Raw genomic sequence first — 16,788 nt, forward strand, 5'->3', positions numbered from 1 at the left:
TTCTTTATCTAGGATTAGAATCTCTGTCTTTTATTGATGTGCTTAATTTATATTGAATGTGGTTATTGATATTCTTTAAAACTCATCATCTTGGTGAATATTGAGGTGCCCACATCCAAAACCAGCACCCAGGTGGTTTAAGCTTCAGGCAACAGTTATCATGAGTTTCTAGCAAGCCTGGAGTACCTAGAGAGATCCTATATCAAAATACACATAACTTTCTCTACAAAGATGCATCTCTTATGATGCATTTTCTGTTCATTATATTTTTTCTCACTGTTTCCTATTCATAGTATATTTCACTTTTCTCTATTATGTCTTCAAATATTTCTTCTGCCCATTCTTTCTTCCATGTGTATATGCTAAGTGTACATATATTACATTTCCTAGTCACATATATTTGGTTTTGGTTGTTTTTATTTCTCTACATTTTCTAATTATATTTAACCACTTAATTTTTTAAAAATATGCCAGGCATGGTAATTCACACCGTTAACTCCAGCACTTGTGAAGGAGTGACAGAGAATCAGTGTGAGATGGAGGTCAGCTTGGTCTATAATAGTACGTTCTAAGAGAGTCAAGGCTATGGAGAGAGACCCTGTCTCAAAACAACAACAATAATTTTAAATTAAAATTGCCTATATTTATAGGAACCAGAAAATAACCATCACAAAAGGACAAGCACCACATGATTTCATTCGGAATCATAAAAATGACTTCTATAGATGTTGACAGTAGAAGAGTTAGTGTCAGGGACTGAGGAAAGAAAGGGAGAGAATGATAGTTTAAGGTTGCCTTATGGGTATTATATTTAGATATGAATAAGTTCTAATGTAATATTAACACTGTGAAGAGAATATATAATTACTACATATTTTTATTTTAACATTCATTTTGCAATATGTAGGATCAAACATGGGACTTGAAGCTACTAGGCAAGTACTTTACTACTGAATTATATTCCTAACTCTATATATTACCAATATCTATATATTATATAGGATTTTAAAATAGTTAATCTACTTTAAAATATGTTTTATATTTATTTTATTCATATTTATTAGTGTTTTACCTGCATGTATGTAATGTATGTTTTACCTGTGTTACCTGGAGGCAAAGGTGAGTATATTTCTGAGTAAAAGGCCACCCTGGTGGTCTATAGAGCAAATTCTAGGACATCCAGTGTCACACAGAGAAAACCTATCTTGAAAAGAAAAAATAATTAGTTAATTAATTTAAAAGGGGGCTATAGAAGTGGCTCAGTGGTTTAGAACACTGACTGCTCTTCCAGAGTCTTCAGGTTCAGAGATCCAGATCCCATACTGCAGCTCACCATTGTGAAGTCTAAGCTGGGAATCTAAACACCTACTCTGTCCCCTAAAAGCACCAGGCATGAAGTCGTACACTATTGTGCATAGACCATGCAAACAGGCAAAACTAAAGTTAAGACTATCGATGTGCATGCACAACTGCCTGCAGAGCCCAGAGGATGCTAGATCCCCTGGAACTGGAGTTACAGTTGGTTGAACTGCCATGTAGGTGCTGAGAACTGAACCTTGCTGTCTACAAGAACATCTAGCATTCTTAATTATTGATCCATCAGTTGCTCCAGCCTCAAATCTTGAATATTTATTTTTAAATATATAGTGATCATATTCTTTCTCATCCTCAATTTTCTAGATCTCCCACCTCCCTGCACACCCAACTTCATATTCTGTCTCAAAAAGAAAGCCAGGAAAAACAACAACAACAAAAACCCAAAATCTAAACAGACAAATTAAAAAGAAAACAAATAATACAAAAACAAACAAAACCAAAAGAGCATGTAAACACACACACACCAAATGAACAAACAAACAAACATACAAAAAGTTTGTTTCATGTTGGCCAATTACTCCTGGGCCTAGGACCTGACCTTGGAGTGTGCTTGATATATCCAATTACATTGGAGAAAACTGATTTTCACATTTCCAAAAGATATCAACTGCAAATAGCTTCCTGGTTTGGGGTAGGAATTTGTGTTCACTTCTCAATATCAGTGCCGAGATTTTGTCTGGCTTAAACCTGTTTGAATGTTCTGGGTGCTTCCAAAGTCCCTGGAAGTTCCTATGTTCATCAGTTAGTCTTGTTGTGCCTGGAAAATACTGTTTCTTTGGTGTTGCCCACCACCTCTGGCTCTTAGAATTTTTCTGCTTCCTCTTCCACATAGATCCCTGAGGCTTGAGGGTAAAGGTTTAATGAAGATACCCGACTTAGAAGTGAGTGTTCCCCTGGCTTTAAAGGGCTCTGATCAGCTCCTGGTAGTTGAAGCAGTACCCTTTTTTCTATTTAGATTCAGTTTTCCCCTTGACCTCTGACCAGATGGCTCATCCTCTGTGCTTAGGATTTGTGGGGATTTTATTTTCTTTGTTGATAACTGTAGCTTGTAATAAATGTGGGCATGGTTTAATGAAGCATTTCACTGTTGGGATAAGAGTTTGCCATTTCAAGAAGATGAAAGGACATGCTGGCTCTACCTGCAGGAGAAAAGGCTAAAGAACATTTTGAATTTTTAATTAATGGGTTACCCTATAGAAAAATGATCTGCCATAAATCAAACAGTGAAGGGGGGGGGGGAAGAAGGGAAGAATTTCAATTGACACAATTTAAATAAAACATGACTTTTCAAACAAATGAGGTTTCTTTTGGATTGCAGAAACTAAACTATTTATATATATAATTCAACTATTATTTGGTTTCAATGGGCTTATTGGGAAATGTTATCATTTTTACTATTTTCTACAGAGAAAATATTTTCCACTTTCTCAAAATAACTCTGGACTTTGAAATTACAGCCTGATTTTATGTTCCAGCTGTCTATGTAGTTGTTTTCCTGAAACTGTACATAAAATGTTTTTACATTAAAATGAATTACTGTATAACGTACTGCATTATGCCATAATAAAGATACCAATGCTTTATATTTTTTTAAAAAAAGAAGTGTGTTCCAAAGTTTCTCACTCTCTGTATATGATCTACTTATGGGTCTCTGCGTTAATTCCCATCTACTGTAAGGAGAGGTTTCTCTTATTAGGGTTGAATGGTGATCTGCTCCGTGGGCATAACAATATATCATTTGGACTTATTTTAGGGCTACGCACCTTTACTAAAATAATAGTATTAGGTTTTCCACTAGGTCTATCACTATTCTAGTCTGAATATCTTGAATAATCTAGTAATGTCATATAGCCTATGTAATGGAGTGTGCCTTAAATCGAAAAAAAAAGTGGTTTGCTATTCCTATGTTTGTGCAACTATTCCAGTGATATATCTTACAGACAGGTCTCTGTTACAGTTCACAGATTTGTAGTTGGGTAATACTTGATGATTATTTTCTTCCTCTGATCATGGCAAAGTACCTTATAGTACTGTGAAAGCTAGTCAGTAGGGGTGAGGCTTCTAGTTGTGTACCAGTTCAATTTCTCAGTGTTCAATGACATAAGTATGATCAGGTTAATAGAAAGTAACCAATAGCCTTGGCAATGCCTGTGATATTTGGGAGTTTTGAAACAAGGTTTCTCTGTGTAGTTCTGGCTCTCCTGGCACTCACTCTGTAGACCAAGCTGGCCTCAAACTCATAGATCCACCTGACTCTGCCTCCTGAGCACTGGGAGTAAAGTCATGTGACACCACTGCCAGGCAGTTTGCAAGTATTTTATTGAGTATTTTATTTTTATTTATTTATTTATTTATTTATTTATTGCATTTATATGAGCACACTGTAGCTATCTCCAGACACATCACAAGAGGATATTAGATTCCATTACAGGTGGTTATGAGCCACCATGTGGTTGTTGGAAATTGAACTCAGGACCTCTGGAAGAGCAGTCAGTGCTCTTAACTGCTGAGCCATCTCTCTGCCTAGGTCTGGGTTTGGGGTTATGGGTTTTTGGTTTTTTTATTCCCTTTGTTTTTTTCTTAGATGTAGTTACATTCTTTTGGTGGAATTTAACTTCTAGCCCCTTCTGTAGGGTTGGATTTGTAGATAGATAATGCTTAAATATGTTGGGTTTTTTTTTTCATGAAATATCTTATTTTCTCCTTTTATGGTGATTGAAGGTTTGTTTGTTTGTTTGTTTGTTTTTCCTGGGCATAATAGTCTGCAATGGCAACTTTAGTCTCTTAGAGTCTACACCATATCTGTGTAGGCCCTTTTGGCTTTTAGCATTCCCATTGAGAATTCAGGAGTTATTCTTTTTTTATTAGATATTTTCTTTATTTACATTTCAAATGCTATCCCGAAATTTCCCTTTACCCTCCCCCCACCCTGCTCCCCTACCCACCCACTCCCACTTCTTGGCCCTGGCATTCCCTTGTACTGGGTCATATAAAGTTTTCAAGACCAAGGGGCCTCTCTTCNCAATGATGGCCGAATAGGCCATCTTCTGGTACATATGCAGCTAGAGACACGAGCTCTGGGGGCACTGGTTAGTTCATATTGTTGTTCCATCTATAGGGTTACAGACCCCTTCAGCATCTTGGGTTCTTTCTCTAGCTCCTCCATTGGGGGCCCTGTGTTCCATCCTATAGATGACTGTGAGCATCCACTTGTGTATTTGCCAGGCACTGGCATGGCCTCACAAGAGACAGCTATATCAGGGTCCCTTCAGCAAATTCTTGCTGGCATATGCAATAGTGTCTGGGTTTGGTGGCTGATGATGGGATGGATCCCCAGGCAGGGTAGTCTCTGGATAGTCCATCCTTTTGTCTTAGGTCTGCCTTTGTATGTTTCTTGGTATTTTTCCTTACAACTTTTAATATTATTTCTTTGTTCTTTTACTGTTTTGATTATTATGTGGCATGGTACTTTCTTCTCTGATCCAGTCTATTTGGTATTCCATATGCTTCTTGTATCTTAATAGTCATGTCCTTCTTTAAGTCTATGATTTTGTTGAAAATATTTTCTGTGACTTTGAGTTGGGTTTCTTCTCCTATTCCTATTATTCTTAGATTTGCTCTTTTAATAGTGTCCTAGATTTCCTGAATGTTTTTTGCCAGGATAATTTCAGACATAACATTTTTGACCAATGTATCCATTTCTTCTGTCAAGTCTTCAATGCCTTAGATTCTCTCTTCCATCTGTTATATTCTGTTGGTGAAGTTTGCCTGTATGGTTTCTGTTTGAGTAAACATTTACATCTTTAGGATTTACTCAGTTTGGATTTTCTTAATTTATTAAATTACCACTTTCATATCTTGAATCGTTTTATTCATTTCCTTCCACTGTTTGTGTTTTCATGGATTTTTAAAAGGGATTTATTCATTTCCTCTTTAAGGAATGCATGAAGCCTGTTTTTAGGTCTTTTACTTGTCTTTCAACCGTGTTGAAATACTAAGGGCCTCCTGTGGTACGGTTGATGGACTCTAATGGAGGCATAGTAACCTGGCTGTACATTATTGTATTCCTTATTATGGTCTAATAGTATTGTAGTTTTCTTTTATTTTTGATGTTGTAGTTAAATAATTTCTTCTTCCCTCTCCTACCTCTGAATCCTCCCATATATCCCTCCTACTCTCCTTTAAACTCATCGCTTATGTGTATTTGTGTGTGTGTGTGTGTGTGTGTGTGTGTGTGTATTCCTCAATACAACCTTCTCAGTATGTGTAATTTTACTCATGTTTATGTTTTCAGGACCAGCCATTTGGCATTGGATTACCACCTGCTTCATTTTAGCAGACTATAGTACCCCTGCTGTCAGCATTCCTTAGTTGCCTATATGTAGTTCTTGTGTAGGGTTGAGGCCTTGTAGTCTTTTGAGGCATGTTTATTGGTGTCATCTTTGTTCAGCTCATGTTTATTCAGTCATGTTGGTAAGACATCCTGGGTAGAGCTCCTGATATTCCTAAGAGACACAATCTCACTGCAAACTCCCTGATCCTATGACTCCTACAGTCTTTCTGCCCACTTTTCCCTCAGTGTTTCCTGAGCCTCAGGTAAGAGAATTATTTTGTAGATTTTTTCATTTGGGACTGGGTTTCATGACTCTGCATTTTGATTGGTTGTGGTTTTCTGCAATGATCTCTGTATTTGCAAAAAGAAGTTTCCTTTGTTGAAGGAAGAAAACTGTACTTACCTGTGGGTATAAGGATAGATATTTAGATTGCTGTCAGAAATTATGCTGTTTTAGTAAAGGAGTGGCAGATAGCTGTCTGATCCTGTGTGATTACCTTTTCAAATAAAGGATTTAACAGAATCCTCATAGCTAGTTTAAATCATTAGTCTCATAATTCCAGCTTCAGTGTTCAGCTAAGTCTGTTTCTGATGATTTCTCTCTCTTCAGCCTTTTTGTTTGGTCTTGGTTCTTATCTTTTGTGATGCTCCCTAGAGACAGTCTACTCCCTGCCTCCTCTGGATTTTTGAGACAGGGTTTCTCTGTGTAACTCTGTCACGGAACTTGCTCAGTAGACCAGGTTGGCCTTGAATTCAGAGATGTGACTGCTTCTGCCTCCTGAGTGCTGGGATTAAAGGTGTGCACCACCACATCCAGCTTTCTTGTATCTCTTAAAGATACATTTCACTGCTATTTTATCTTCTAAATTGTATGTGTCTGAGTACTTTGTTGCATGTGTGTACTTGTGAAAGTCAGCAGACAGCATCAGATTCCGTGGGCCTGCGATTACAGGTGGTTGTGAGCTGACACACGGTGCTAGGAAATGAACCTGGGTCTTCTGCAAGAGCAGCAATTGCTCCTAACAGCTGAGTCATCACTTCGCCCCCTTCCATATTCTTTTGTTTGTTTTTTTCTTTTATTAATCAATTTATTCATTTATATTTCAAATGATATCCTCTCTGGTCTCCCCTCCACAAACCCTCATCCCAACCTCACCTCCCCTTTGCCTCTAAGAGGGTACTTCCCCACTCACCCATGCCTCACCGCTCTAGAATCCTCCTATGCTCAGCCATCAAGCTTCCACAGGACCAAGGACCTCCCCTCTCACTGATGCCAGATAAGGCCATCCTCTGTTACATATGTGAAGCCCTTTACCTTGGTGATGGAGAATGGGGAACTAAGTTGTTATATGTTAGCAAGTCTCAGTCTTATTTTGAGTGTCAGAGGTGTGACCATCACAAGTGTCCTTTGCCTCCAAATGTAATGAGTAGGCTTAGCACATTTTTCATGTTCCTGCTGAGTAGATGCATTTTCTGTATTTCTTCCCACTTCAGGGAATTTTCATCAGTACCCTGAACTTCTGTTTCCCTTCCTTCTGCAGATTAAAGTGTTTTTCCCTCCCAGGTGAGAAAAGGTAAATTGATCTGACCTGAGTTCCAAGAGAGGTGGGCTAGATTGAGCAGGATTGACTGCCAGGTGCAGTAAGTTGCCACCAGTGTTTTCAAGCTACAGTTGATTGTCTTTACCTTAATAGTAAGACTTTCCCCACAGGAACATGGAGAACATTTTCTGGGTAGAATTTGAACAATGGCTATTCTCCTCTCCAAGCCAGAATTTTATACAAGATTTTTCTCAGGAGTTTTCGCAATCTTCCTTGTCAGCACCTGGAGGAAGATTGAAAAATATGTAAAGTTGTCTATGTCTGCAGTCCTTCTAAGGTTCCCAATTGACCCACAACCAGCCTTAGCAACTCATTATTTTTATCTGAACCTTCTTATGAGTTGGTATGTTGTTCAGCATTTTCTGTATCAACTAAGAAATGCCCGAGTCTGATTGCCCTGGCCAGATGCCTCTTTCTTTTTTTCCAAGTTTAAGTTAGCTCTCTGTACTGCTACCTCAGTTTTCTGATGAGTCTAAGGAAATTTGTGATGCCTGTTTTCAAGCTTTGCCCCACCCCTCATAATGATGGAAGCAATATGATTTCCAACTCTACATCTCCAAGCTAATGGCAGGAGAGCGTCTCAGTGTGGAAATAAGCTTTTGAGGATCTCTTTGTCTTCCAGCCTCCATACCACAGTTCACTAATTCCCCCACAATGGTGATCATGGTGGGTTTACCAGCTCGAGGCAAGACCTACATCTCTACGAAGCTCACACGCTATCTCAACTGGATAGGAACGCCAACTAAAGGTATGTCTCAGAAATCATTGCTATATACGTCCAGTACAGGCTATTAACTGAAAACTGGGAAAGGTAGAAGGCTAAACCTTTCAATCCTGAAAATGCCGCATATCCTTGTTTCCAGGATTAAAACCACATCTACCACTACTACTACAACTGTCATGATGGTCTTATAAATCATACATTTCATGAAAAATATTCTCTGCCTAATACCATGCTGGGTTTTAGGCATAGAAAAACTAGTATTGAAGACGAAATCTGCTCTTAAGAAGGCTCCCAAACACAAAGCAACCCTCTGAGTACTGTATCTACTCCCTTCTATCCAGTCACTCCTCCCTCATTCCCACCAAGTCTTCTCTCCGTTTCACCCCCCTTTCGTGTGCTAGGGTTTGAACATACATTTTACCATGGAGTTTCACCAGGCATCAAATCTCCCTCCCCCCAGTTTATCCTTCCTTGCCCTTTATCCAATTTCTCTAATCCATGTGCTAAAGCCCATGTCAAGCATTAGGAAAGAAATAAAAATGGATGAGACTCATTTCCTGTCCTTGAAGCATTCTAACTCTGAATGGTATACGTAACAAGACCTGGGCTAGACTAGAAATTCTCAAACAGGGTGCTGATGGTGCTCACAGAGCGAATTGCTGACTGACAGACATCAAAAACTTCATGGATAAGAATATGTCTGAGGTGGATCCTGAAGGAAGAAGGGAACATTTAATAAAAACAAAGGCAGGAAGGAGCCACTCTCATACAGAATGGCAAGCCTAGGGAGCCTCTACTGAATGAAGAAGGATAAGACATAGTGGCAGATGGGTCTCTGTCCTGATCCCTGTTTTATTTTGTTTATTCAACTCAACTGCTCACATAGGCCTTCAGAATCAGTTTCAAACTACAAGAATGGTAATACCGATAGTCTCAATGGAACCCTTGGTCTGTGGATTTGAAACCAAGCCACTTTACTTCTGTTGAAGACTAGCCACAGTTGACCTATTCCAGCTTTTCAGACCCCAGCCACAATGGTTAACTCCTTCTGCAGATTTATGCCTTTTGCTTAAGTAGTGTCTAACTACTTGACATTTATCCATACTGTTCTTGCTCCCCACCCTCACCCTCATACCCTCCAGTAAAAGACACTTATCCTTAAAAGCCTTGTTCAAATACTGCTGCCTTTAAATACTCTAAGATAACTGCAAACAGATCCTTCTTTTGCTTCCCCCTCACTCTCCAGCATAGTTGGATATTGTCTCTGTTAGATGTGTGTGTGAACCAGAAATTATATATCACTTTACAGAGTAAGTATATGTCTTAATCAGTGTTCTATTGCTGTGAAGAGACATCAGGACCAAAGCCCTCTTATAAAGGAGAACATTTCATTGTATCTAGTTTACAGTTTCAAAGTTCTAATCCATTATCATCGTGGTGGGAAGCATGGCAGCATGCAGGCAGACATGGTACTAGAGAAGTAGCTGGGAGTTCTGTGTCTTAATCCCTCAGCAAAGATAAAGACACTGGGCCTGGCTTGTGTTTTGAAACCTCAAAGCCAATCCCCAGTGAGAGACTTCTTACAACAATGCTACACCCCCAATCCTTCTCAAGTAGTGCCCCGGGCCACACCCTGATAACTAAGCATTCAAATAAATGAGCCTATGGGAGCTATTCTTAATCAAACCCCTACACTATCCTAAAATTTTTGTTGGGCAGATGAATTTATGAACTATGGTTTCTTTGGCTGATTATCCTCTTTGTCCATTCCTTCTCAGTTTTTTCCTCCATTACAAACATGAAAGTGCTGTTTAGAGACTTACATTTAGATTTTCCCTTAAGATATTAAGTGGCAAAATAACCTTGGTAACCAGGAGTCAGGAGACCCAGTCTGTATACATTATTAATTCACTCTGGGTTTGACTTTGGGTAACTGGTTTTATTCTCTGCATCTTATTTCGTTATCTTCCCTTTTGAATAGGAGATTTAATAGGTTAGAATTTATGATAAAGTAAAATGGCTTGGAATCAAATAGACCTGGGTTTGAATTTCAGCTTGCCAGTTATTAACTGTGAAAGCTATTTTACACCTCTAAGCTTTACTTTCCTTATTGGTAAAGGTGAAATGGTTAACCCCTACTTTGCAGGACTGATAGGAGGGAGAAAATTAGCTGGTACCCATAATTTGAAGTCTTATGTATACATTTTCCAGCTATAAATAATACCTTTTACCTCTGAGATTCCTTCCAGCAAGAACATACCTTTGGCCCCTGCAATCTTCCCAATATCTTCACTAGTGTTTTCTGTTTTCAGTGTTTAATTTAGGTCAGTATCGACGAGAGGCAGTGAGCTACAGGAACTATAAATTCTTTCACCCAGACAACATGGAGGCCCAACTTATCAGGAAGTAAGTACCCAATATTTAAGAATCTGCACTGCCCTTTGGCTGAGTGGTGCCTGTCTTCATATCCTAGGAGAGTAGTCTAGAGTCACCCACGTTTCCAGGGTGTCCAGACTTTTGACATTACAACACAGTGTAGTCATCTACAGTATGAATGCTCGAGAACCCCTCAGTCAAGTTATGAATAGGGAAAATGCAAAAATTCTCAAAATTTGTTTAGGTAAGTGTACAGTTTGTGTTGGGCCACGTTTCATAGTTAGCCTAGGCCGTGAATTAAACACCCTTGTGTCCAGCCTTTCTGTCAGCCTGCTTGACATCTGCTCTAGTCATAGCCATTTCCTATCAAGAAAGTTTCCAGTCTTGTATTTCTGGTAAGCAAGCATAGAAATGTCTTCCCCTAGCATTGAGGTGAGTGTTTCATGAGCTCAGCCCTCTTCAGTCTCTGCAGTCTCAATACTTCAACTTTAAAGTCTCTTTTACCTATGCAGTTGGAAGTACTTCTAGATGCATCCTGGCTCTGAACTTCTTATCTGGGTCCTCACTACAAATCCCAATATCCAATAAAAATACTTTTGCTGAAAACCTAAGTACATGATCACTATCATACCTGTGCTTACAATATTACATATGCCAAGAATTCATTTTAACTCAAAGAGCACATCCCTATGCCTTACCTGTGTGCCTTAACCAATTCAGCTTTAGCTCCACTTGCACACAGTTAGAGCCCTAAAACTATGATGGTTTAATTGCTCAGCTTTTCTTGGGCATGTCTTCTTACGTACAGCTTCTAAGCTGTACACACTGAGCCAGTTTCAACTCTGACCCCCTTGCTAGAACAAAGGGCCCTGTTCTTGATGTTCAATGTGTGGATGAACTATGCAGATGTTCAACAGAGAGGTGCTTCATAAGAGAATTGCAGTGAGGGGAACTGCTTCCGAGGATAGAGACTCTCTGCTTCTCTCTCTGTTTTTCAGGCAGTGTGCTCTAGCAGCCCTAAAGGATGTCCATAAGTATCTCAGCCATGAGGAAGGTCACGTTGCGGTAAATAGTCTTCCATTTTCCCCCTCAGGCTATCTGTCAGTATACAAAGTAGATAATATGTACTAAGCACTTATTTATGACATATGTTATTCTAAGTACTTTGTTTATATTAATAATTTAATTCACACTGTTCCATGAGATGTGTCATTATTATGCTCTATTTTAGATACCAAAAGAACTAACAAGGAAAAATTATTTCCCAGGGTGTATTATATATATATATATATATATATATATATATATATATATATATATGGCAGGGTCAGATTATATAGTTGTAGAATCTGTCAAGATTCAGCGGTATAAAAATTTAAGACTGTGGTACAAACATTGTTTTCTTTCTTTTTTTCAACATTATAAACTTTTAAAAAAAAATCCTTACAAATACCAATACCAAACCAAGATAACAAGACCCAAAGTCTATATATAACTCCATGAACTTCTATACAGTGTAGAAGAGAAGCTGTGAAGTACATTTCTTTCTAAATTGAGATTTGCCTATATATCTCGGCAATGTAATATCTTAAATCCTTAGGTTAGAGATCTCCAAATATGCAATAGCCCCTTCTCAGGTGTTAAGGATAGGGAATGTTTCCTGTTCCTGGGAGTTTCTAAGGGTTTAGGAAGGAAAGGACTCATCTGGAGAACAAGCTCTACTATTGCTCTAACAACAAGCATGGTTGTTGTCAGAGAAAGTCCTTCTTCTAGGCCTGTTACTTGACCTATAAAATGATCCTAATAAAACCCCACATTCATAGACTGTAGGACATTTCTGAGTAGATAGTATGGGCTCAAGGAGTGCTTTTGAAAGTGACACAAGCAAATTCCAAACCCTTCTTTTTCTACCCCTTCCACTTAGAAAAATAGCTATCAAAGAATGCAGTTATATCAACACTACACTGAGAGTAAGCCTCTCTTATTACGTCTTTAGGTTTTTGATGCCACCAACACTACCAGAGAACGACGATCATTGATTCTGCAGTTTGCTAAAGAACATGGTTACAAGGTACAGTACCACAGCTATGCTTATCTAAGACCAAATTCAAAGCAGTCCAAAGTAGGACACTTAGAGCAGCTAATTTGGACACCATGGGGACAACATCTAGCTTTCAGATTCAGCAGAACAGAACAGGGGAGATGCCAGGTTAGGCAATAGAAAATGGTTACTGACAGACAGGCTGACACTGAGGTGGCAAGGATGAAGTCAGGACAAACATATGTAAGAACCAAAAGCCAGCAGAAGTCTGGGGCAGTCCAATTAGAACCAGGCTGCCACATAGGAGTCTGAATCCTGAAAGCACCATTATGTGAAAGCATTGTTTTTACCAACCCTCCTTGGGGTGACTCGGGCTATCAAGAATGGATAATCCTGTTTGGCTTCCAGAAAACAGAATCCCCTGATGGAAAGTTCTCCTTTTCTCTTATAGGTCTTCTTTATCGAGTCTATTTGTAATGACCCAGACATCATTGCAGAAAACATCAAGGTAAAGAACTACCAACTACCTTTCTTCTTCATTCTTTTCAAAATAAGTATTAATTTAATTTACATTTTAAATATGCACACATATATGTATATATCTGTGCACACATACATTTTGCATGTGTGTTCATGTGTGAATGTGGAATGCACATGCCATTGTATATTATATGTGTGGAGGTCAGGGATAACTTCAGGTGTCAGTCCTCACTTTCCACCTTGTTTGAAGTAGGGTCTCTTCTTCTCTGTTGCACATTCTAAGCTTCTAAGGTATTCTCCTGTCTTCACTTGTCATCTTAGAAGCACTGGGATTACAGATGCACACCACTATGTTCAGCTTTAAGTGCATTTAAGTAATCTGAACTTAGGTTCTCATACTTGTGTGGTGTTATGGTTTGTAACAGTGCCCAGGGAGCAGCACTGTTAGAAGGTGTGGCCTTGTTGGAGTAGGTATGGCCTTGTTGAAGTTGGTGTGCTACTGTGGTGTGAGCTTTAAAACCCTACTCCTAGGAGCCTAGAAGTCAGTATTCTGCTAACAGCCTTCAGATGACGATGTAGGACTCTCAGATCCTCCTGTATCATGTTCCTACCTTGATGATAATGGACTGAACATGTGAACCTGTAAGCCAGCCCCAATTAAATGTTGTCCTTATAAGAGTTGCCTTGGTCCTGGTGTCTGTTCACAGCAGTAAAACCCGAAGACATATGGCAACCTCTTTACCTACTAAGTCATCTCCCCAACCTTTAATCCTCTGTATTTTGTCTTAGGCCTGGGTCATATCTAAAAGACTACTATAAACTTAAAGAAAGCATTCTCCCTGAGATACACCCCTTTATATAAGAAGCATTCCCCAGACCATCCTTGCCCATGATGTTCCTATAAAAAGTTACATGAAGCCAGCATGTATAGAGCCTTTATGTTCCTATAAAGTTTCATGAAGCCAGCATTTATAGAGCCCTTAGAATGCACAAACCTTTCATTAATATTTTTTCACAGTGAACCTGCATGTTAGAGAATTTTTTTCCCTGTTTTAGAGGGGAAACTGAGTTAGCAAAGGATGGTTTAGCTCGAAAAAGCAATGGAAGTTGGACTGCACCCCAGGCTTTTCTATCTTTCTCCAAAGTCCATGTCCTATATTATACCCAACATTTTGCATCAGAATCATTGCTACTTTTAGTCTTTGAACTGCAAGGTCCAGAATTAGATCACTTGTAAACTTTTGTTGTTCCCTGCCCCTTCAAATTACTAGAACTCAGGAGCATAAGAGACCTTAAAGTCCATCTCTTTCAACTTTTCATCAAGTAGTTAAAATATCAGCCAAGTATTTGTCTAATAACAACTCAACATTTAAAAAAAATATAGCCTAATCAAAGTGAAATTTGTCTCCCTGTAACTTCTACCCATTATTCTTGTTTCTATCTCTTGGGATATATAGCATGATCAGATCTTTTCCCTCTTTATCCATTCAATTATGCATCCATTTATTGATTCAGGTGTACAAGTGATGCTGTATACCTGGATAGCCATTATGAGCTTTAAAGATACAGAAACAGTGAAATCCCTTCTATTGAACTCACAGTCTAGTTAGGGATACTGGAAATATGTAGACAGAACTTGAGATTTAGAGTTGCAGTAAAGGGAAAGGAAGATTGTAGGAACATGGTGGTGGTATGTCATGGAGGGCCCCCTAGAGGTAACAACAGTATCCTGATAAATGCATAGAAGTTTTTACAGGTAAAGAATTGAAGTGGGGGAATAACATACACTAGATATCTCTCCAGAGTACTATAAGTAGTTTAAGTCTGATAAAGCAAAATGTGTGTCTAAATAGGAGAGCAGGAAGAGATGGTAGTGAAAGGCAGTTTGAGTTGTCATGATCCATTTGCTAAAATAGTTCATACTTGGGCCCTAAAAGACACATCAAAATAGTGAAAGAATTTAGATAGGAGACTCCTGTTATCAAATGTGCTTGTTATAAATATCTTTCTGGGGCCTGGGAGGTGGCTCAGTGGGTAAAAATGTTTAGCACACAAACTTAATGGCCTGAGTTCTGTCCCCAGAACTCATACTTAGGTAGAAGAGAAGAACCAACTTCACAACATTTTCCTCTGTTTTCCATACATGCATCATGGCATGCATATGTACTCCAATACGACAAAATACACATGTAAATGCAAATAATAATATAATGAATTAAAATTTTTAAAGGAATATCTTTCCTTTAAAGGAAAGGAATACCAGAAATCAGTCACAAAGTTGTAGTGATCATAGGCAAAATGGCTATTTAGAAGAGAGGTTAGAGAGGCTTAGTTCTGCTAACAAGTGAGATCCCATGTAGGCTTGAGTAATTGAGTAGAACAGTGGGAAATAGAGGAGGAACATGCTGATATTGGGGATTTAGGAGATGCCAGCCTTTGAGAAATCCTATGACAGCATGCCTGTTTTCTCAGCAATGACTAAATACACAAGAGCCTTTATGATACCAAGTCACGATATCTGATTCTTCTGCATCATACTTTCCTGTCTTCTTACAAATGTTGTTAAGAAATGTGTGTTCTGTGAGTAAATCCATTGTAACATACAGCCCGACTTAAGCAAAACCCTTTGTCAAACTTTTATTTCTTTGCCTTTGTAATGGGTTAGATAGTAGTTGTCTCTGAAGGTCGTTTCCAAGTACACTATCAGAGTCTCCATATCATATACACCTTGATCTTCTTCCCACCATCTCACAGCAAGTGAAACTCGGCAGTCCTGATTACATAGACTGTGACCAAGAAAAGGTTTTAGAAGACTTTCTAAAGAGAATTGAGTGCTATGAGATCAACTACCAGCCTTTGGATGAGGAATTTGACAGGTAAGAGCCCAAATCCTCCTGGAGCCGTAGTCCAGTTTTCATGTCTTATGGGACCTAAGGAAATGTTCTCCTTTTAAGGACCCTAACTTATCTATATATAATATCAGAAGTGGGACTTGATATGTCTTTATGACTCCCTCCAGTCCAATTTTCCATGAGGCAGTGTTACCTCGATGTCGGAAGCATTCATCCCACATCATATACTTTTCAAACTGCCTTCCACTACCATTTCTTACTGCTAGCCTATTTGGACACATATTTTGCCTTACCAGATCTAAATGAGATATCATACTTGTGTATGTTATTCCTCATATGAGTAGAGTTGTACCTTCCTGTGCAATAGGTGAAGTTTAGGACTTTACCCTGAGAACAAATGCCTCCATTCTGCAGGTATTGCTGTTATTGCAAAAAATACTTGCTTCACGTGGATGGTACCTCAGTACCCAAGCAGATTCCCCTTCTTTCTTTAATCACATTTCCACAGTACCTCCATAAAGGAGGCAGCAGTAGATCTGATGATCATAAATTTCCAAAAGGAGGAAACTGAGTGTTAGAGAGCTAAAGCTACTTCTAGCCTTCCACCATGAGCCAGAGGTGCATCAGAAGTCTAACCATATATTCTGTCTCCTTTATTTCTCTTCTTATTACTCTCATGTATCTCTTCAACCAGCAAGTCTTTGGAAGCTTTGCTTTGCATGCAGAAGGTGTAAATAGGGATAAGTAAGATGGGTTCTGTCCTTGGGTAGCTTCCGTAGAGTCTTGCCATATAGAAAGACCCATATATAAGCAATAAAATTAAAACTTTTTCTTTCATAATTTCAGCTACAGAAAGGAAAGTATTGGCCAGCAGTTCAAGGCAGATGTGACTTTAGATGTAAAATGTTCAAAGAAACTATCTTCAAAATGGGTTCTGATGAAAACAGACTCTAGCTACCAATATTCTTTGAGAACCAAGCTCAAAGTATAAAAAGAGGCATAAG

The 16,788-nt window shown here is 38.8% G+C and overlaps 1 protein-coding gene across 3 annotated transcripts in view; it reads left to right on the forward strand.

Annotated features, from left to right (window-relative positions):
• Positions 1-16,788, forward strand: part of Pfkfb1 (6-phosphofructo-2-kinase/fructose-2,6-biphosphatase 1) — a 98,208-nt gene that overhangs the window by 15,890 nt on the left and 65,530 nt on the right. For all 3 annotated transcript variants that reach the window (XM_021187310.2, XM_021187308.2, XM_029534304.1), the window contains 6 exons: positions 7,934-8,059; positions 10,348-10,441; positions 11,410-11,476; positions 12,408-12,482; positions 12,904-12,960; positions 15,687-15,808. In XM_021187310.2, coding sequence (XP_021042969.1) covers positions 7,934-8,059; positions 10,348-10,441; positions 11,410-11,476; positions 12,408-12,482; positions 12,904-12,960; positions 15,687-15,808 — 541 coding nt within the window. The remainder of the gene's footprint in view (positions 1-7,933; positions 8,060-10,347; positions 10,442-11,409; positions 11,477-12,407; positions 12,483-12,903; positions 12,961-15,686; positions 15,809-16,788) is intronic.

This window comes from Mus pahari, chromosome X (genome assembly GCF_900095145.1).
Source record: "Mus pahari chromosome X, PAHARI_EIJ_v1.1, whole genome shotgun sequence".
Taxonomy (NCBI): domain Eukaryota; kingdom Metazoa; phylum Chordata; class Mammalia; order Rodentia; family Muridae; genus Mus; species Mus pahari.